Raw genomic sequence first — 23,431 nt, forward strand, 5'->3', positions numbered from 1 at the left:
CTCAAGTAGAAGGTAAATTTAAAATTTAAAATAAGAACATGAAGAACACTGTTCCCTATCAGATATGAATACAGGCATACCATGGAGATACCACAGGTTTGGTTCCGGACCACTGCAGTAAAGTGGTTATCACAATAAAGTGAGTCACACAAATATTTTGGTTGCCGAGTGTATATAAAAGTTACATTTACACTACACTGTAATCTATTAATTGTACAACAGCATTCTATCTAAAAAAAAAAATGCACATACCTTCATTTAAAAATACTTTATTGCTTAAAAATGCTAACAATTATCTGACCCTTCAGTGAGTTACAATCTTTTTGCTAGTAGAAGGTTGTGTCTCCATGTTCATGGATGTTGACTGATGGGTGAGGGTGGTAACTGCAGCAATCTCTTAAAATAAGACAACAAACTTTGCCACAGTAACTGAATCTTTTTTTCACAAAAGATTTTTCTGTAGCAAGCAATGCTGTTTGATATCATTTTACTCACAGGATTGAACCCTACTAATGCTTTATCAAACACATTTAGGTCATATTCTAAATCCTTTATCATTTCAACAATGTTCACAGTATCTTCATCATGAGTGGATTCCACTGCAGGAAACCACTTTCTTTGCTTATCCATAGGAAGCAACTCTTCATTTGTTGGAGTATTATCATGAGATTGTAGCAATTCAATCACATGTTTAAGCTCTGCTTCTCTTTCTGATTCTCTTGCTATTTCCACCACATCAGCAGTGACTTCCTCCATGGAAATCATGAACTCCTCAAAGTCATCCATGAGAATTGGAATCAATTTCTTCCAAACTCCTGTTAACACTAATATGTGGATTTCTTCCCGTGAATCACATGGGTTCTTCATGGTATCTACGATAGTGGATGAATTCCAGAAGATTTTCCATTTACTTTGCCCAGATCCATCAAAGGAATTACTATCTATAGCAGCTACAGTCTAATAAAATTTATGTATTAAATAATAAGACGAAGTACTTCTTAAATAGTAAGTCAAAATGACTCTTAATCCATGAACTGCAAAATGAATATTTCACTAACAAGCATGAAAATAACATGAATCTCCTTGTATATCTGATCAGAGCTCTCGGGTGACCAGGTTTATTATCAATGAGCAGTAATAATTTGAAAAGACTCTTTTCTTCAAACAGGTCTCAATAGTGGGCTTACAACATTCAGTAAGCCATGCCGTAAACAGATGCACTATTACCCAGGCTTTGCCATTCCATTTATAGAGCGCAGGCAGAGTAGATTTAGCATAACTCAAGGGTCCCAGGATTTTCAGAATGATAAATGTGCATTGGCTTTAACTTAAAGTCACCAGCTGTATTAGTCCCTAACAAGAGAATCAGCCTGTCCTTGGTAACACTGAAGCCAGGCATTGACTTCCTGGTAGCTAGGAATGTTGTAGGATGGTATCTTCTTCCAATAAAAGGTGTTTTGTCCACAGTGAAAATCTGTTGCTTAGTAGCTACCTTCATCAGTTTCTTAGCTAGCTCTTCTGAACTTAGTGCTTCACCTTGTACTTTTCTGTTATGGAGACAGCTTCTTTCCTTAAACTTTATGAACCAACCTCTGCTAGCTTCACTTTTCTTCTGCAGCTTCCTCACTTCTCTCGGCCTTTACAGAATTGAAGAGAGTTAGAGCCTTGTCTGAAATAGGCTTTGGCCTAAGCAAACCATGTGGCTGGTTTGATCTTTTATACAGACCACTAAACCTTTCTTCAACTTAACAGTATAAAGCTGTTTTACTTCTTATCAGTCATTTGCTAACTGGAGTAATCGTTTACTTTTAATTTCCTTTAAGAACTTTGCATTTGTATTCACAACTTGGCTAAATGTTTGGCACAAGAAGCCCAGCTTTTGGCCTGTATCAGCTTTTGATATATCATCCTCACTAAGCATAATCATTTCTAGCTTTTTATTTAAGGTGAGAGACATGAGAGGCCATTGTAGGGCTATTAATTGACCTCACTGCAATATTGCTGTGTTTCAGGGAATAGAGAGACAGGGGAATGGCCCCTCCCAAGGAGAGGGGAGAGATGGGAATGGCCAGTTCGTAGCACAGTCAGATATTGATTAAGTTTTAATAAGTTTTAAGACTGTCTTAAATGGGTGTGGTTTGTGGTGCCCCAAGACAATTATAATAGTACTAGCAAAGATCACTGATGACAGATCACCATAACAGATAAATAATAATAATGAAAAGGTTTGAAATATTGTAAGAATTATCAATATATGATATAAAGACATAAAGTAAGCACATGCTGTTGGATGAATAGCACAGATAGACTAGCTCGACATAGAGTTGCCAAACAGCTTCAATTTGTAAAAAATCCAGTAATCAGCAATGTGCAATAGCAAAGCACAATAAAATAAGGCACGTCTGTAAATGGAAACTAACGGTAAAAATGAGACTAACAGTTAATACTTAATGTCAAAAAATTTGGATATAATCAATTTCAGAGAAACAGAAGATAGGCTCGATTTGAACATATCCACTTGATGCAATTCTTCAACATATTTGTAATCCATGATCTGACAAAATGTATGGCATTTTGCAGGTTCAAGTGTAATGACTTCTTAGTCTGTTGGAAAAAATAAAGGTTCATTTGTCTTTTTTATAAACCACCCCTTTTCTCTAGGCATAGCCATGTTCTTCTGCCACACAATTCTGCCATCTAATAACTGCTGCTAATGACTTTAATATTCAAAATGCAGACAAATAATTTACTTGTCCTTAACTTCTTAGTCCGTTATAAATTAGTTATGCCAATCTAAATCCTTATTTAGCCCATTAATATGTTCAATGTTTACTAACTACCACATGAAGTTTACAGTATATGCCCGATTTTTGGCCTCAAATAAAAAATATCCCATAAATCTTTTATATTTAAATCCTAACTCCTGAAATAAATTTGCTTTCCATTGTAGCTGTCATTTATTGAATATTTACTGTATGCCAGGCACTGTGCTATGTATTTCACATATATTTTTATTAGCAAACTTGAACAAGATAAGGCTTAGAGAAGCAAGTTACTTAAGGATATATAGTATGTAAAAAAGCAAATCTGAACTCAGATTAGGGTGATTAAAAACCTTAGCTCTTAACCTCAAGGTAGAAATTTCTTTATGTCCTCGATCTTAGGTCATTTCCTTTTTTCTTTCTATTTTTTAAATTTTTTTATTTATTTATTATTTATTTATTTATTTATTTATTTATTTTTGAGACGGAATCTCGCTCTGTTGCCCAGGCAGAGTACAGTGACCGGATCTCAGCTCACTGCAAGCTCCACCTCCCGGGTTTACGCCATTCTCCTGCCTCAGTCTCCCGAGTAGCTGGGACTACAGGCACCCGCCACCTCGCCCGGCTAGTTTTTTGTATTTTTTAGTAGAGACGGGGTTTCACCGTGTTAGCCAGGATGGTCTCGATCTCCTGACCTTGTCATCCGCCCGCTTCAGTCTCCCAAAGTGCTGGGATTACAGGCCTGAGCCACTGCGCCCGGCCAGTCATTTCCTTTTTCATCAAAGGTTCCCTTTTTTCCCTAAAGAGGCTAAACTCTAGCATGTAAAATATAGTGTTTTCTTTTTTTCTAAAACTCCTATAAGGTGATTATATAACTTTTATAATCACAAAATACTTAAAATTATTTATCACTTTCAGTAATCATGTAGTAAAAGAGATATTCTAATTCTGTTTGCAGAATATTGTAATATAATAACTGGTTAGGTTTTACAAGAGCCAAATCATCCAGAGGCACTGTGAAGAGTTCGGATTCCATTTAACCACAAAAAGATGCTATTAGAGAATTCTGAAAGAAAAATAGTAACATCATCTATTCCAGTTTGTTTGTTTGTTTGTTTAAGAGACAGGGTCTTGCTCTGTCGCCCAGGCTGGAGTGTAGTGACACAATCACAGCCCACAGTAACCTTGACCTCCTAGGCTCAAGCGATCCTCCCCAACTCAGCCTCCCAAGTAACTAGGACTAGAGGCATGTGCTACCACATGTGGCTAATTCTATTCTAGATTTTTAAATATCATTCTAGGAAATATAAAGTTATGGATAATAGACTCAGAACCTGCCCAATGGGAAACAAGTGAACAGAGGAGAAAACAGCAACATTTGGTCCTCAAATTGACCACATTCAAAGGATTCCAGGGGGAAAAAAAGTTGATGCCTTCTTAATTAAAGGAATAATAACAGCTACTAGAGAACTGAGATCTAAGAAGGTAGTATAGCCTTTTAGTTAAGATCAAATTTCAAGAATCAAATTCCCTAAGTCATAAACTCACTTTCACCTCTTACTAATTGTATAATCTTAAGCACATTACTTAAATATTGCTAATTCCCTCATAGAATTATTGTGAGAATTAAACATACATATACAGCAGCGGTCCCCAACCTTTTTGGCACAAGGGACTGAGTTCATAGAAGACAATTATTCCATGGACCCGTCGGGGGTAAGACGTGGGGTGGGGGTAGGGGGTATGGTTTCAGGATGATTCAAGTGCATTACATTTATAACTAGATTCTCATAAGGAACGCACAACCAAGATCTGTCGCATGCACAGTTCACAATAGGGTTCATGCTCCTATGAGAATCTAATGCTCCTGCTGATCTGACAGGAGGCGGAGCTCAGCTTCACTCCTCACCCTCTGCTCACCTCACCTCCTGCTGTGCAGCCTAAGTGCATATCAGTGGTCTGGGGGTTGGGGACCCCTGATAAGAGCATCCAGTATTATGTTTAATACACAGTAAGTATTCAATACTATTAAGTAGTGATAATACTCCAAATTCTACATGTGTATAAAAACCTAGTCAAGAACTAAAGAGAACCAAACTATTGAAAAAAAAAGGGAGGGGAAAAAGAAAAATTGAGGTTAGAAAGTTTATAAGAAATATATATGTAAAACATGTAGTAAGTGTTCAACTAATATTTACTAATGATAATATTCCAAATGCTGATGAGTACAATTACAAATTAATTTTTACTTTCATCTTTATATTTTCTATATGACTTTAAATTTTCTACATAAGAATTAGCAATGTTTTCTATCAAAATCAGCTGAAACAAAACTGTTTTTCATCTTTAGAAAATCGGAAACACCAAACTGAGAGCAACATTTCATCATGCACCTTTTTATCACATTAGTATACCTTTGAGGAAAAAATATCCAATATTCGGTAAAATAACATGCCACTCAGAAGTTGAACATTTTATTACATTCAGAGCATCAATTTTAGAATTAGGACTGGTAGGTTCGAATCCTGATTTTATCACTGTTGCAACATTAGCTTAGAGATGTTACTCAAGCTCTATGTGCCTCAGATTATTCATCTATAAAATGGAAATTACAATAGTACAGCTCAAGAAGTTGTTGGACTTAATGAATACATGTATAGTACTTAGACTGCTGACTATGTAATAACGCATTATTCCTTTTAATATCACTACACTGATCTACTAGCTCCCTTTACATAAACTATCCTTTCTAATCTTGTCATTGTTTCTAAAATCACTGTCAAAAGAACTGGTTTCTAGACCTTTCTATCTCTGCTACACTATTTGATATCACAAAGAATTTTTAATCTCAATATATTAGGCCTAAGAGGAAATATGCAACAGTTAAGAGAGAATATGAAAGAAATATTGTAACTTACTATGTCTCTGAAAACAACTGCCCTTAGTCGATTAATATCCATGTCCTGTAGAAGTTTGTCAAGATCTCTTACTGGAGATATACCGCCAGTCACAATGTCCACTGGACTCTATTTAAGATTTTTAAAAAAATGTATATATATACAGATATACACATTACACAGATATACTTTAAAAATAAACACAGTATTCCAAGAACCAGAAAAGCAAAGTTATAGCATTCCTTTCCCCACTTTGTGTGTATGCTTCTTTCTCCTTTGAGGGGTTGGGGAGAGAGGTGGAGAAAGGTGGCATACAGGAAAAAATGACATATTTGAAGGAAAAAGCATCACAGAAACAAGAAAAGTAAACATTGGGAAAAGGAGACAAGATTAAGTATAAACAAATCTTTATTGTATATTTAAACACAAATATTTGAATGTTATGTCCAGGCCTAAAGTAACTATTTTAATCTCTGCCAGACTTATTTAACTTTATGTTGAAATGAGCAAATAAAAATCTTAATTGTAAAATAGGAGTATGCTTTTTGAAAATTAATTGATCTGTATACTTACCTTCGCTGCAGATTTCCCTAAGGGAATAAGGCTATGTATTGTTTTCAAGGCTTTATCTCCCCTAGTTTTCAGTTGTGAATGCTGTTGACACTCCAAACAATTCCTTACTGCTATGGCACAAACTGTAATTTATTTTAAGGAAAAGATTGGGAAAGAAAAGTTAATATTTAAGATTATGGAAGTGAAAAACATCAACTACACGATATGATTTACATAAGATTTTATTCAAAACAGATGACATTCAGCTTATTCGTAAAATGTCCCTAGACTTTATCGCCTAGTGTTGGCTGTCTGATATTGTTAGCTTCCATGCTATGGCCCAGTTAAGCTTTAGGGAGGCAGCATGGCCCAGTGGTCTAAACCTTTAGGGTTTGCTGAAAGGAAATCAGTTCAGGAATCTTAAAAATAGGCTACTGTTTCTTAGATCTCAACTAAGCTAGTTGGGACAATCTTTTATTAAGAAAAAGATGGAGAATAAAAGAATTGAAAGAAATCAAAAAAAATAGGGAACAAAGCACATTACCATGAACTAGTCTAGGTAATAATCTTCTACCACCATCATTAAAGTAAATTAGTTAAACCAGAAACTTTGAGGTTTTTCTTATATTGTATCATTACAGCATATTAATTGAGACTGATAGAGGATATACCTTTTCTAAGAAGCTTTATAGGGTCCAGCATTTACTACCTTTCATTAAAACTGCTTAGAAACTGGGAGACAGGAAAAGGAATTTGATTAATATACAGTCTAAAATTACCTAAGGCTCCCACAAATCAGGCAGTTAGATTAATTAGAAATTAATTTTTGGATTTTAAATGATGAATTACATTATGTACCCTTCACTATGAATTGCTTGATACCATGTAATCATTTAAATTCCCTCCAAATCTGTAGCACTCAAGGTACTTAAACTGAGCAAAGGAGCGAGAGCAAATTAGGAACAAAATAGCAAACTTAAGTGAGGACTTCACAAAGAATCACTGGTGTAACACATGGCTAGCAGGCATGAGAATTTAGAAAGAAAGTGTTCTGAAAGTTGCCCAAAGAGAGCAATAAAAGTTGAAAGAAAGGAAGGAGGGAACAAGTGGAGGGAAGAGAGAATATGGAATACAACTTTGTCAAATTTGGTATCAGACCCAAGAAATATTTTACTTTGTCAAATTTGCTATCAGACCCAGGAAATACTTTCCATACAATCTTTTTCACAAGCTGCATAAAATCAAATTTGGATCTGTACTACAAATTTAAAAATCACACCTCATTTCCTGGTTTGAATCAGTTATTCTTATTGTTGCCATCCTAACTTCTAACCCCAAACTCAGGAAACAACAGGAATGAGGACACCAGTGTCCATTAACAGATAACTAGATAAAAAAATGTGGTATATATACACAATGAAATACTATTCAGCCACAAAAAAGAAAAAAATCATGTCTTTTGCAGCAATATGGATGGAAGTGGAGATCATTATTGTAAGTGAAACAAGTCAGACATAGAAAGACAAATATTATATGTTCTCACTTATAAGTGGGAGCTAAATAGTGTGCACACACGGATGTAGGGAGTATAATGATTGAAAATGGAGACTCAGGCTGGGCATGGGGCTCACACCTGTAATCCCAGCACTTTGGGAGGCCGAGGCGGGTGGATCACGAGGTCAGGAGATCCAGACCACCCTGGCCAACAGGGTGAAACCCCGTCTCTACTAAAAATGCAAACAATTAGCTGGGTGTGGCCGGGCGCGGTGGCTCAAGCCTGTAATCCTAGCACTTCGGGAGGCCGAGACGGGTGGATGACGAGGTCAGGAGATCGAGACCATCCTGGCTAACACGGTGAAACCCCGTCTCTATTAAAAAACACAGAAAACTAGCCGGGCGAGGTGGCGGGTGCCTGTAGTCCCAGCTACTCGGGAGACTGAGGCAGGAGAATGGCGTAAACCCGGGATGTGGAGCTTGCAGTGAGCTGAGATCCAGCCACTGCACTCCAGCCTGGGCGACACAGCGAGACTCCATCTCAAAAAAAAAAAAAAAGAATTAGCTGGGTGTGAAGTAGTCCCAGCTACTCAGGAGGCTGAGATAGGGGACTCACTTGAACCCAGAAGGCAGAGATTGCAGTGAGCCGAGATCTTGCCACTGCACTCCAGCCTGGCGACAGAGTAAGGCTCCATGTCAAAAAAAAAGAAGAAAGAAAAAAAGAAAGAAAGAGGAAGAGGGAGAGAGAACAACGTATATTATTCATGTGATGGATACCCTAAAAGCCCTAACTTCACCACTAAGCAATCCATGTATGTAACAAAATTGTACTTGTACCCCACAAATTTATACAAATACAATTTTTTAAAAAATGATATCACATGTTTGGACTGTTACTTTGCTTACTATACTCTACTAAATGATCTTGGACAAGTCATTTTTAAGTCTCACTTCCATATATAGAACAGACTGTACTGAGGTAGATTAAATTATCTCTTAATTCTTTCCATGGCTATGAAAAACTAGGAACAAAGAGTATTTCCCTAGCCTCTGAATCTGATTATTCTTGAGTAAAGCTTTCCTAGTATAGCCTTGTACTTTTAATTCTAGAAATGTACTCTTTCTAGGAAATTGAAAAGGCTTTGAAAATGGCACACGTGGAGCAATAAAGTCTAAATATTTAATTATAATACTAATAGAAAGATTAAAGAAGCATACTAATAGATTAAAGAAGTATATACTACAATAGAAAGAGTAGGAGCACTAGTTAGACAAAAGTATAGTACTCAAATTCTACCTTCACCAATTAGAGCTTTTTAGCTATAGATAAGTATCCCAATTTCTTTTATCTTCAATTACCTCATGAATAAAAAGGACAAAATTGTCACCGTGAAAATCAACAATTGCCGGGCGCGGTGGCTCACGCCTGTAATCCCAGCGCTTTGGGCAGCCGAGACGGGCGGATCACAAGGTCAGGAGATCGAGACCATCCTGGCTAACGCGGTGAAACCCCGTCTCTACTAAAAAAATACAAAAAACTAGCCAGGCGAGGTGGTGGGCGCCTGTAGTCCCAGCTACTCAGGAGGCTGAGGCAGGAGAATGGCGTGAACCTGGGAGGCGGAGCTTGCAGTGAGCTGAGATCCAGCCACTGCACTCCAGCCTGGGCGACAGAGCCAGACTCCGTCTCAAAAAAAAGGAAAGAAAATCAACAATGACAAATGACAATAGTCAATAAATGATGGCTTTTGTTATGCTCACAATTAGAATGTCTCTTAAATTTTAAAACAACTATCTATAGATTGTTATTCCAAGTTATTTAGAATAGCTGGATATACCATTGATTATTAAATATAAAATACTTGGAATTTTACATTTAAACTAAATACTATTAAATACTTTGAATAGCATTTTGAGTAAAAATTATACTTGTGGTGAAAAGCACAGGTATACATTAGTTTATGTAACAGATATTCTTGCTAAATATGAAAAATACATCATTAACTAGATTTTCCACTTCCATGTATGTTTTCATAGGTGCTTTATCTCTTCATATGACCATGGTTCCTAATGGTTTGCTTCCATTTTTTGTGACTTCTCTCCTCACCACTTTCTCTTCATTTAATAATCAAATCATTTAACAAAGTCTCGGTATTTACAAGTATATAGAAAGAAAGTTATGCAAAAAAAAGTTTTTGTTTTTTTCCTTTTTGTTTCACCTAAGACGTCCAGTTAACACTAACAAGTCATTTCATGTATTTTTACTTTTACCTAGGGAAGAAGTGTTTCCAGGAGGAGAAGAAGAGAGATTTCATGATTTTATTAACTGCTTTAACAAATTACCACAGTTTTTTTGAATAAAGGCTGTACTTGAATGATGCTAGTTTCTAATATTGTTATTCAAGTGTGTTTGTAAGAGAAGCAGCATCAGCATCACCTGGGACTTGGTAGTCAATTTTAGGCCTCACCCTAGACTTCTATAACCTTTTCTTTTTGGGACACAGTCCTGCTAAGTTGCCCAGGCTGCAGTGCACGATCTTGGCTCACTGCAATCTCCACCTCCCAGATCCAAGCGATTCTGCTGCCTCAGCCTCCCAAGTAGCTGGGATTACAAGTGTGCACCACCACACCTGGTTAATTTTTGTATTTGTAGTAAAGACGGGTTTCGCCATGTTGGCCAGGCTGGTCTCGAATTCCTGACCTCAGGTGATCTGCTCACCTTGGCCTCCCAAAGTGCTGGGATTACAGGTGTGAGCCACCACACCCAGCCTAGACCTATATAATCTAATCTGCATTTTAACAAGATCATCAAATTTATGAATCACCTTGTGTTTTTTAATCATCTTACGTTTATGTATCTCCTTAAAATTTCAGAAGCACTACTTTAGAGCAAAATGAGATAGGGGAGCACCTCTAATTCTAGCCACTAGGAAGGATGAGGAGGCGGGATCACTTGAGCCCAGGATTTTGACACTAGCCTTGGCAACAAAGCAGAACCACCATCTCAGGGAGAAAAAAGAAAAAATAATAAAAATTAAAAGGACAGGGGAGAGCGGAAACTCCTGACCAAAATCACCTTAGTAAATTCTTCAAAATACATCCTCCTTCTTCCCCATCCAACCTACCAACTACTACTATGTACATTAAAAGGTACATTAAAAAGTAACATACAACAAATTAGCTAACACATATTTTCTCACCAACAGAAGATGGATAATTTTCAGTGTCATCTCTGATTTACTGAAAATTTCTTTTAGTAAATTCCCAACGGTTTTTAACAGCTCACCTAGTCGGAGACACTGCCGCAAAATTCCTCCAGATGACATACTTTTTTCAGCTTCAATTTCAGTAAAGCCAAGAGAACTTGCAAATATAAGCACATCCACAAGGCTAATTAGCCTCTGCAAAAATGTCACAGAGGCTTCTATTGAAAGGCCTTGGGTAGGTTCAATATTTTCCAGTTCATGCTGTAAAGAATACAGTTTGACATTTATATATATATATATATATATATATTCTGAAAAAAATAATTTTACCAGATATAGTCCTAAATTTTATAAATTGTATAAGAAGTCAGACTTTCAGAAACCTAGTAACACAGAGTGATTTATACTTCTTATTTCATCTAAAAAAGGCAGGGGATGAGGAGGAACAACAGAAACATGCAGGTGAAACATCATGAACCATATTCTTCACTAGCTGACTCATACTTAGGGAATCAACATTCTCTCTAGTTCTTTCATTACTAGAACAGATTCTAAGGTCCTCTCAAGTAAAAGATCCTATTGTTTTTTATTTATAGCACCTATGATGCATAGTAACCACCACATATAAGTTTTAGTCAATAAAGTTGCATAACACTTATGTTTTCACACCAATTTTATATAGTAATTAAGTGCTTACTGTAGCCGATGTAGCAGCTGAAAGCAATGGCAGTATACCCCCACAAGCCATGACCATATTGTCCATCACTTGAGAGATGAGATGAATTGTGTTGTGTACAAAGATGACATTATCACTGCTATTCACGAAGTCCATAACTGTCTTTGTTGAATGGCTGTCCAAAGATAAATGATGTTTACTGATAAAGCTAAAGGAAGGAAATCACAGTTTGCCTACTTGAGGGGAGGGAAGATAAGAAGGTGCTTTTGTTTCATCTTGAAAACTGAAGGAAGATGATGCAGCAGGCATTTGGGGGGTGTATACTTCTTCAGAAGAAACAGACCACTCCATATCAGAAGCTACTATCCATGCCCTCCTTCAGTGCTGAAACATAAATACTATTCATTTTACACTGGATATCAAAAGTTGAAGAAAATTATCCTAACTAGGAACAAAACTAAGAAATCATGTGACAAAAATAATGAGGTAAATAGTGGTAAATGTGCTATTAAAAATGAATAGTCTTCTGTAATGCCTATAAAATGCTTTTAAACATAACAAGAATCTTACACAAATAAAAAGAAATAAATTAGGTACCTTTAAAATCATAAATCATACAATGGAGGATAATTTGAAGTACACAGATTTTTTTAAGGCTAAAAATACACTGGAAATACTGATAATGTTATACCAATTTTTTGTTTTTTAACAGTCTCGCTCTGTTGCCCAGGCTGGAGTGCGGTGGCACAATCTCGGCTCACTGCAAGCTCCACCTCTCAGGTTCATCACGTCATTCTCCTGCCTCAGCCTCCCGAGTAGCTGGCACTACAGGCGCCCACCACCACTCCTAGCTAATTTTGTATTTTTAGTAGAGACAGGGTTTCACCTTGTTAGCCACGATGGTCTGGATCTCTTGACCTTGTGATCCGCCCGCATCAGCCTCCCAGAGTGCTGGGATTACAGGCTTGATCAACTGTGCTCAGCCTATACCAATTATTTTTTAATACTTCTAGTAATAAACCAGCTTGATAGACCTACCTTCTGGTGAATTCCATGTCATAAAATTGCTACAGGAAATCTACTACAGATTTTTTAAAAGAGAAATCTCTACTTTTCACATTTTTGTAATCCAGATACGGATTCCATTCTTATAATGGAGAATAAAAGTTAATTCAGTAAAACCCTACCACAGAATAATTTCTATTCTACTTTTTAACCAAATGTCTGGAATTAATTACAAAGTGTTTCTACAGATTTCTTTGAAAATCAAGACTAGGTTTATATACATCTTCCATAATAAACATATAGACAAACCTTCTCCACATCTGTATATCTGTTTCTATTGAAAATAATAGATCAGTGAGCAAACGTTGATGCATCTGAGACCAGTTGAACTCAGGAATACGAAACACAGTAGATCTGGAATCCCTCCTTTGTCCATTAACTGCATCTGGTGCTATTCCTTGCCCTGGCTGCTCATGTTGCCTTGATATCTAATACAGAAAATTTAAAAAGTAATAAAATAGGTTCAACTTCAGCAGGAGGCTTTAGCAATGTAAATAATTTAGTAGCTTCTATGCAATTCATCTACCACATTTTTAAGACACTATAAGAACCAAATTAGAGAGAGAAAAATTATCAATGAGTAATAACATTAATATTTTAGTATATGTAAGCAAAGCTATCAAAAGTGCGAAACTACCGCAATTCGAAAGTAATTAGCTTGGAACCATGTTAAGCATTACCACTATGTAGCATTTTATAAAGGAATCAAGTAACAGTTCTTAGTTTTTAGCCTTAGCCTAAAAGAAAGGCAGTATTTAAAATCTAAGTAGCATCTGGATTATGAAGTGGCTAGAATGAAGAATAAAAACAGAGATAACATAATGAAGAACCAACGAACAAAAACAAAAAAAAGGAAGGCGGGATAGAGGATAAGAATTGAATAAAGTGGAAAATGACAACATGCTACCAAGCGTTGTCTCATGGGTCACTCTGAGATACAGACAGAGGAGAAGGCTGTGCCTCTAGATCTCACAAAGGCTCCTCTCTCTTATAGACTTCATAAGACACTTCTAAATCACATGCTTGGCAACTAAAATTATACACTGGCAGGTAGGTGGCCCTAGAGTTTGCTGGAAAACTAATGTACTAGATTGGGTTAGTCAAATAAAAGGTATAATGCAAGTGTTTCCAATATTTGTTTTATAAACTAAAATTATACCAATCCTTCAAAGTGGTAACTTTTGGTGAGGTTATGGTAAAAATAATAATAAAAGCTGTCATTTAATGAACTCACATTCACTGTCAAACACTGTGCTAACGATCTGAAACACAATCTTCACATTCATTGCATTTATTTAATTGCAAATAGCATGTGAACCAAATTCAAAATAAAATAAATTTAAGTATATACACATGCTCTGTTTTAACTCAGTGCAAAAATACTTGAAGACGATAATACATAAAATCACCTCAAGCACATGTCGATGAGGCTGAGGTGCTTCCACATTTGTACTGGCCTTCAACTCCAGCCTCTCAGTATCTGTAGCAACACTGGAAACATCCAACTTGGCAATCTTTTGCTCAGAAGAAGAAGCCTCAGAGACACTACCATGACAATCACTAAGTAATCTGGTTTCTCCAGTGAGGTTAGTTGCTTTCTTCCCTTCCTCCAGCATCTGACCAAGGTCTGATTCTACAGCTTTTTGGGAAACAGCAGTTTCTGGTGACACAGCTGAAGACCCTGATGCTGTCATAGTCTGAATTCCAGAATCTTTAGAATCTTGAGTTTCAGCATCAGTTTGCTTTTCAGCAGCAGGTTTTCCTTCTTGAAATACTAATTTGTGATCATCACCAAACATGTCCAGTTTTTCACTGGCTTCCGATGCAGCTGGAGACAAACTGTTATCTTTGAGCTCTGTGGGTAGATTAGCTTCCTCAGTAGGACTGCCTTCTACTTTCAGTTCCACATAATCATCGTCTTCCTCTTCCTCTACTATAGACTTATCCAAGAATTCTGGCATTTCTGAAGCATCCTCTTCTGAAGGAGAACTTATAGAAGCAGTTACTTCACTGACAGTCATTGAATCTTTGCCAGTTGTTATAAAAGAATTAGAGGAAATAGTCACAGCTTCTATTAAGTCAGAAGATACCTCTAAATCACCTGCATTCCTTGTCTCATTTGTCTGTGTCTCTTCCAAAGTGCCTTCATCTGGTAACTCCTGATTTTCTTGCTCAGCTTTCATTTCTTCATAAGATGCATTAGTAATTTGCAGTTCAATATTAGATGCAGATTCTAGTGAGCTTGTCTTCTCTATACTTGAATTTTCATTACCATTTGTGGTGAAATGAGGATAGACAGGAGAATCCTTCGTATCTTGTTGCTGGGATCCTACTGAAACGTTAACATCCCTTCTAATGCCAGAGGCTGCTTGAACTGAAGTTGAAGAACACAGCCCTATTTCTTCATCAGTTTTTCCTTGCTGTTCCCTAAATATATTGGCAAGGTTTTCTTTGTGTATTTCAAAAGTGACCTAGGTGAAAAATGTACATTCAGTTAAAATATGCATGAGAAATGAACACAGAATGCAAAATATAAAATTAAATAATTTTCAAATATATATTTTATATAATACAATAAAACATAATTTTCCTATATTTTATTTTAGTAGAATGATAAATGTAAGTCAATCACAGAAATCTAGATATTCATTAAAAACTACAGCCAATTTTAATGTTAACAAGTAGCGTAGCATGAAACCACAAGAAGAATATAATTATTTAGCCTATTATTAAAGATGTATAGGAAAAGGATACACTATTCTACTGGCCACCATAACTTGTACCAGAATTTAAGTATGTACTATTGGGAAGTGCTTTATGCACTGGATAACACTTGTTTCAACTGCTATGAATACCAATTTCCCCAGGACTTGTCCGCAGGAGAGATTAAAAACATCAATTAATTATGCTCACCATTATAGTAGCTCTACATACATCTATTAAGCTACAAAACCATTATCTCACTAAGCTAATGAAAACAAATTCTTTTAGCAATGGGAGAAAAAAGATCTAGCCCTTCCTCCAAAGGTTAACCATAATTTCCAAAGTTTGGTCAAACATAGTTTGAATGTTTCAATTGATCCATCCATACATCTATTCATTCCATTTATATCTGAGTGACTACTATATATATTAGGCACCATGAATGTTCCTATATCATGCTTTGCCTTTTACCCAAATGGAAAAAAAACTGAAAAAGTACTTTTTTTTTTTTTTTTAGAGAGTGCCGTACTTGTTAATGTCACAAGATTTAAAATTTTTGAAATCTCTCTAAGAATTATCTCATAGCCACCAACATGTGATTTCCATTGGTGTTTCAATGGTAACCCCCATCACCCCTTGCAACAAAAATGCCAGAAAAAACTATAACACATGCAGAAAGTATAAGCCTAATTATAGTTTATTTATCCCAAAAGTGTTTGTATCTGTAATCTACATTATTATATAGAGTAAACTGAACATTCATTCAATAAATCTTTATTGAGCCATAGTATAAGAAGACGGTAGGACAATCAAGGAAGAAAAGCTGATCTTTTTATCCACAAAAATCAATAGGCCTTATTGAATCACAGGAGTATACACATAGATGAAAAGCAAACAAAAGTAAAAATGACTCTCAATGCAAAAAGTTCCTTCTATCAATATTAACTCGCCTTTACTCATGACATATATAGAACATTCATGCCACGTGATATACCTAAAAACAAAAATATTCCAGGAATAAATATTTTCCTGTGAATATTTGTATTTTTCCTAATTGTAACTATGTTCTTAATTCTAAAACTTAGAAATCTCTTTATAGTATTTCAACAATAAATGCATGTATGCCTCACTAAACAGTAAAATGACATAATCACATCAACAAAATATCCATTTCTTTTACATTCACAATGACAATATTTTATTTGACATCGTTCTGTATTTTAATTGACCAATTCCTCATATTCATTCAACAAAAATTTACTGAACATCGGTAGCATGCCAGGCATTGTGTGATGAACACATTGTTCCTGACTTCATGGAACTTATATTCTAATGAAGGTGTCAGAAAATAAACACATGAATATGTAAGATAATGTCAAATAGTAATAAGAGCTTTGAAGGGAGGGGGAAGTACACAGAGAAGAACTGTGATGAAAGTCTAGGTGAGAAGGTGTATTTACTAGTGTAACTGCAGCAAGCCTCTCTGTTCTATTTGAACAAAGGCAAGAATAAAAGAGAGAGCAAGCCATGTAAAAAGAAAAGAGTTTGAGGCAGAGAAGAACAAATGCAGACTTTGGAGCTGAAATAAGCTTGGTATGCATGATGAATAACAATAAAGCAATAAACTGAGAACTAAAGAAAATGAGGTCAAAGATGTGGCCACGAGCTAGATTATGATTGTAGAACATTATAGACTGTGTTAAAGACTGTATTTTATTCTAAGAGAGCCATTTGAGAATTAAGAGTGTAGGGAAGACAACCTGATTTCCCTTTTTAAAAGATCAGTGGCTGGGAATGGTGGCTCATGCCTGTAATCCCAGCACTTCAGAAGTCCGAGGTGGGCGGATCACCTGAGGTCAGGAGTTTGAGACCAGCCTGGCCAACATGGCGATACACTGTCTCTACTAAAAACACAAAAATTAGTTGGGAGTGGTGGCACACACCTGTAATTCCAGCTACTTGGGAAGTTGAGGCAGGAAAATTGCTTGAACCCAACCCAGGAGGCAGAGGTTGCAGTGAGCCAAGATAGCATCACTCACTGCACTCCAGCCAGGGTGACAGAGTGAGACTCCATCTCCAAAAAAAAAAAAAAAAAACACTGGTTAGCCTACTTTTTGGAAAACTGACTTTAGAGAGAGCGTTTCTGCACGAATAAACAATTATCATTATGAAAAGAAAGCAAGTTACATATTACCAACCTCACAGTCATTTTGAAAATAGGCCATTTATTTCTACAATAGCCTGTGTTATAGAATGACTTTAGTTTTCAATAATCATTTGCTTTGATTTTATTTATATTAAAGGCTTTTAGAATTTGTATTATACAATGGATCAATAAACATCAGTACATGTAATTTATATGTACAGGTTAAAAAACAACAATTTTTTTAAATTTCAGATACCTATCACCCATGTCAAGAAGTAAAACATTACCAGTACCTCACAATTCCCCTACGTGCCCTGCCCAAACTGTACTCCCTACTTCTCCACTACAATCAGAAGGAAATCACTATCCTGATATTTCTGTTGTTCACTGTTAACAGTTTTACCTGGAGGACAGAGCTTTTGGAGATAATTTTAAAGGACAGTTTTACTGCTATATACTAAACTTACCCATTATGTTTAGTTTAAAAAACTACATCTAACACAAATCTAGTCAATTGTATTTTAAAGAGCAATACTGCCACAAGTGAGGCTCCCAAGAAAACACAAGATACACAGAATCTGTGAGTTGCAGCAAGGCTTCAGCTGATTTGAGAGAATATGTAAAGCTATTTCTGGGAAGTCGTAGGCAAGTCATTAGGAAATACAGGAAATATAGAGGTCAAGAGAACTGGAGAATCAGAGGTGGTGTATGCCAGGTAGAGTGTACTGGCATAAAATACTTTACAGTTTTCACTTCTAAGCTCACCATGGTGAACCTCTACCCTAAGAAGTAGGTCAAAGCACAGCATGTTTTTGTGGAGTGAAGTGAAAATCTTCAGGTGATTCACATTAGACAGGAAAACAGGAATTTAATCAACACATGATGAAGGCAAGCAAGCTAAGTACTCCTAATAAGAATACAGGTCCACCTCTCCTGAGTAAAACTGCTCCAGTCCAGATGGACTGTCATCTGTCGACTACATAGCTGCTATTGGGATCTCCCTTTCTACAGTCCTGGAGATCCCCTTCATCTCTATTCTATGTTGTCTCTTGTTTCTTACATTTCATTTCTTTCTCTTTGTATTATTCTCTCCTTTTGTGCAATATCCTTCAGTGCCTTAAGAAAGGATGTATAACCTTTCTTAATGTTTTGAGATCTCAAATATCTGAAAAGGTATTTATCCTCACTTCATACTTGACTAATAGTCAGAGTATAAAACCACAGATAAAAAAGCATTTACCTTCAGAATCTGAAATGCTTTTAAAATTCTAAAGTCTGTTGATTTTCAAATTTGCCCTTAATTTAATTTATCCAATGGTCTAAAAGCTAACTTGCAATTGAACAATTATCAGTATTATCTTTTTGGATGCTGTTTTCCTTAAGATATTTGTGACTTTAAAACTGATAATTTCCAATTAATTGCCAGATATTGTTCTAAATCACCCAGCTAAAAGACTAGTCATTAATCTTCACAATCATTTGATAGCTAATCTATAGCTGTTTGTAATGTTTAGAAAGCACTTCTATAAACTACTAAAGATACTTATGAGCTAATGACTATAACATGTTTTTTGCCATTACTTTCAAATTAATTGGCACTCAAATTTACTAATTAGTAAAAAGATAAACACAATACATCCAGATGTTAATATTATCTTTTTAACCTATATATTTAAACCATATAACCTGTAAAATTTAGACTTTTTAAACTGTTAGGCAATGTTTAGCAACGGACTTTGTTTTTAAGCAAATTCATCTTTTTCAGTGCCTGTTTTCATATGAAAATACCAGCTAAATTGATGTTAACTTCTGATTAAGTTACCAATCTTTGATAAATAACATATATCTTTAAAAACAGGTGGATCTTCCCATATGTATTATCAATGAATGTAAGTCAAAATGCCACCACATTCATGAGATCTTTATATAGAGACTCTGATGTACAACAATGGTATAGGTAACAGATACAATGGTAAAATCAAGCATTACTGACATCGTAAGGAGCAATTCTAAAGGTCAGTAGTACTATCTCCATTTATAAAGATAGGAAGAACACTGACAAAAGAATATTGCAGCAAATAACTTCTAATCTTTTCGTTTTTTAAAAAGTCATCTTGATCAATTGTAATTTCTCAAAAACATTCTAAACAGATGCTTTCATGCAAATCTACAGTATAAACTGAAACAAATTTTTAGAGGGCAATTTAGCAATATCTACTAAAACTTTTTAAAACATGTACAGACTCCTTCCTCTGGAAATTCCACTTATAGGAATTTATCCTACAAAATAAGGGTTACAGTATTGAAACAGGCTCATCATTGCTCATTGATAAGGAACAGATAAAGTATGACTATAATATAAATCAACAGATTTTTAAAATCTCTCTTCCGTCAATTTTTCTAAATACAATTTTGGAGAATGCTGGAATATCAAAAGAAAACTTGAATCATTTACACGATCACTCCTTCCTAGAATTTTAAGTGGTCTGATAACATTCAAATGTTACATCAAAGCTGAATCTTATGGGCCAGGCGCGGTGGCTCAAGCCTGTAATCCCAGCACTTTGGGAGGCCGAGACGGGCGGATCACGAGGTCAGGAGTTCGAGACCATCCTGGCTAACACGGTGAAACCCCGTCTCTACTAAAAAATACAAAAAAAAGCTAGCCGGGCGAGGTGGCTGGCGCCTGTAGTCCCAGCTACTTGGGAGGCTGAGGCAGGAGAATGGCGTAAACCCGGGAGGCAGAGCTTGCAGTGAGCTGAGATCCGGCCACTGCACTCCAGCCTGGGCGACAGCCAGACTCCCTCTCAAAAAAAAAAAAAAAAAGCTGAATCTTATGCTCCTTACTTCTCCATAATGTGAAATAATATGCAGACATTAAATTCATGTAAGAAAGATATCATTAAATAATACTCTAAAATAGTAAAAATATGATCACATTTTGTTAGCAAATAATATGTATGTGTAGATTATGTATAAAAGAGAAGACTAAAAGGTCTCGCGCCAAAATGTTAATAATAAGTTATACAAAGGTGTTTGGATAATGGGTAATTTTTGTTTTCTGTGTGTATGCATTTCTGCTGGGTTCAAGATTTCCTGTAATGAAAACCTATTATTTTAATTTTTTTGAAATAATAAATGCTATTTGGTTTTAAACTGTTAAAGCTAAGAATACTTTTAGCCAGGAACAAAGGTGCATGTCTGCAGTCCTAGCTAGTGGAGAGGGTGAAGGGAGAGGATCACTTGAGCCAAGAAGTATGAGGCTATAGTGTGTTATATAAAATGGCACCTGTAAAGAACCACCGCACTCTAGCCTGGGAAGCACAGCAACACCCTGTCTCTCTCTCTCTTTTTTTTTAAAGTACCATTTAAATTTGGTAAAAACACACACACAAACATTCACAAAGAAATCAGGTATTTTTAAAGAATTAGTTAGTAATTAAATAAGGTATAAAGTGCTACAACCCATGAAATGTGGAAATTTTGGAACTTTTTCATTTTTGTAATTTTTGTGAGGTATCTCCCTCCATCATGCAGGCTGGAGTGCAGTGGCATGATCTCAGCTCACTGCAGCTTCAGCATCCCGTATTCAAGTGATTTTCATTCCTTCACCCACTAGTAGCTGGGACCACAGGCATGCACCACCACTCCTGGCTAAGTTTTGCATTTTTAGTAGAGACAGGGTTTCACTATGTTGCCCAGGCTGGTCTCGAACTCTGGCCTCAAGTGATCCACCTGCCTCGGCCTCCCAAAGTGCTGGGAGGCATGAGCCACCATGTCCGGCCAATTTTGTAACTTTTGAAATTTCTTCAAACAAGTCGCTTTTAATCTTATCATACAGTCACCATAAACACATATACATTTTTCTATATGCCAGTTCATATCTTATGATTTTAAAAATAATTTCAATAAAGCAATTAGAGAATTCTTTTAAAAAAAAATCTTATTTCCACATGCTTTTACCCAATCTAAATGGTAGTTTTTATAGTGACTGAAATTTATACTTCAGATATTTCATCAGATTACAGTAAATAGCAAGTAAAATCTTCAGATATTTCAAATAATCCAAGATAATTAAGGATTTTATCCTCAAATTCACTATTTAGGAGGAAATCCAATTCATATCATACTTTTAACTCCAGCGTGACTAATCTTTATTCATTTTAAGTGATAAATCCATTCTACCTTACGGCAATATGAGTCTACACAAAATACAGTATCTAAGGTGTTAGTTTTCTTTGTTTAGAAAATAATGTGTTTAGAAAATTATCATAATTCAGAAGAGTTTAAATGCCTTAATTTAAATTTTAATTAATGAGTAAAAGCATTTTATCATACCCAGTGAAAAAGGTATTACTTAAGCACAGAAAAATGTTCAATTTGAAGCCAAAAACAAACAAAAAAAATGAAAACCTAGACAACAAATAAGACAATGAAATCACAAAGGTTACCAGGTGCACACTTTAAAATCCTGAGATCAAAGTAACCAACATAGTGCAGTTATACTAGAAGAGCCTATTACGGCTTATAAAACCCAGTTCAGCTGCTGGAGGAGAGGTATACAGTGACAAACAGCTTCCCTGCTACAAAGGTGGCAGGAAATCTATCAAACTGGACAATAAAATTGCAATTGAGTTTCTTTGGCTTTTTATAGCAGCAGCATGTATCCTGATGTAACTCTGCAAAAGCTATCCCATTCTGCAACATTAGTTCTTTACACATCAGTTCTTTATCAAGAACCATGTTATAAATTTGTGATATTGAGATTCAAAATGACTGCAAAAAGGAAAAAGCATCACTTCAATACTGTATGTATAAAAGTATTTTAAAATCTTCAGAATAGATATTTTTAGAGAAAAGAAAATTTTGTTCCAGTAATTCCAGTGGAATTTTTAACAGCTGCTAAAAATTGTTCACCTACTTACTGAATCACTACAGTTCTACTCCAAGCTTTATTAAACAATAATTTGAAGAGCCTTAGGGCATAAGTTTCTATTTTAAAAATAGTTATAAAGATTTAAAATTCCAAAAAACTTAACTGCATTCAAATAAATTACTTTGTATAAGCCTCATGAAACAGAAAAGCCTTTTAAAAATGAAGAAAATCCACACGAAAGAATAAAATTAAAACACATGTATGAAACACTAAAATAAAACGTAAACAAATTTAAGAACCAACTTATAACTTTAAGCTTTTGTTTTCCCTCTCATAAATAATGTTTTAGCACATATTTTTAAAAGTATACTTTCACAGCAAAAAGTGATAGGTCTAGTTTTATTCAGATAAAAAGACTCCATGATTAACTCAGCATTATCCCATCTTATAAATGAATACTAAAACTTGAGTCAGTGTGGTTCTTGGTCAAAAGCAGGCAGGCACTAGAAGCCTCTCCTTAAAGCAACTATTTTCTTCAGAAAAATTTTAAGATCTGTTTAAAGCCGTAAGTCACTGGACTAAAGAAACATATAAACTAAGCAAAACTATAGTCATGCATCACTTAATCATGAAGACATGTTCTGAGAAATGCATCATTAAGCAATTTCATCATGTGAACACCATAGAGTGTACTTACATAAACCTAGATTGTATCACCTACTATATACCTAGGCTCTATAATATAGCTTATTGCTCCCAGGCTACAAACCTGTATAGCTTATTTACTGTACAGAAGCCTGCAGACAACTGTAATACAATATATGTATTTGTGTATCTATTTTTATGTTTTTAATGTTTCAATTTTTAACAAAAGACTGAGTCTTGCTCTGTGACCCAAGGTGGCGTCCAGTGGCGCAATCATAGTTCACTATTATGTTACTTCAAACTCCTGGGCTCAAGTGATCCTCCCACCTCAGCCTCCTGAGTAGCTAGAAATACAGGTACATGCCACCATCCCAGCTAGTGTGTGTGTGTGTGTAGATTGAGACTCGCTATG

At 35.7% G+C, this 23,431-nt stretch overlaps 1 protein-coding gene across 3 annotated transcripts in view; it reads right to left on the minus strand.

Moving 5' to 3' along the window:
- Nucleotides 1-23,431, minus strand: part of LRBA (LPS responsive beige-like anchor protein) — a 787,299-nt gene that overhangs the window by 605,987 nt on the left and 157,881 nt on the right. For all 3 annotated transcript variants that reach the window (XM_033215458.1, XM_033215456.1, XM_033215457.1), the window contains exons 23-28: nucleotides 14,059-15,120; nucleotides 12,899-13,077; nucleotides 11,606-11,759; nucleotides 10,989-11,169; nucleotides 6,233-6,354; nucleotides 5,681-5,788 (exon numbers count right to left, since the gene is read on the minus strand). In XM_033215458.1, the coding sequence (XP_033071349.1) occupies nucleotides 5,681-5,788; nucleotides 6,233-6,354; nucleotides 10,989-11,169; nucleotides 11,606-11,759; nucleotides 12,899-13,077; nucleotides 14,059-15,120 (1,806 nt within the window). The remainder of the gene's footprint in view (nucleotides 1-5,680; nucleotides 5,789-6,232; nucleotides 6,355-10,988; nucleotides 11,170-11,605; nucleotides 11,760-12,898; nucleotides 13,078-14,058; nucleotides 15,121-23,431) is intronic.

This window comes from Trachypithecus francoisi, unplaced genomic scaffold (assembly GCF_009764315.1).
Source record: "Trachypithecus francoisi isolate TF-2019V2 unplaced genomic scaffold, Tfra_2.0 Lachesis_group1, whole genome shotgun sequence".
Taxonomy (NCBI): Eukaryota; Metazoa; Chordata; class Mammalia; order Primates; family Cercopithecidae; genus Trachypithecus; species Trachypithecus francoisi.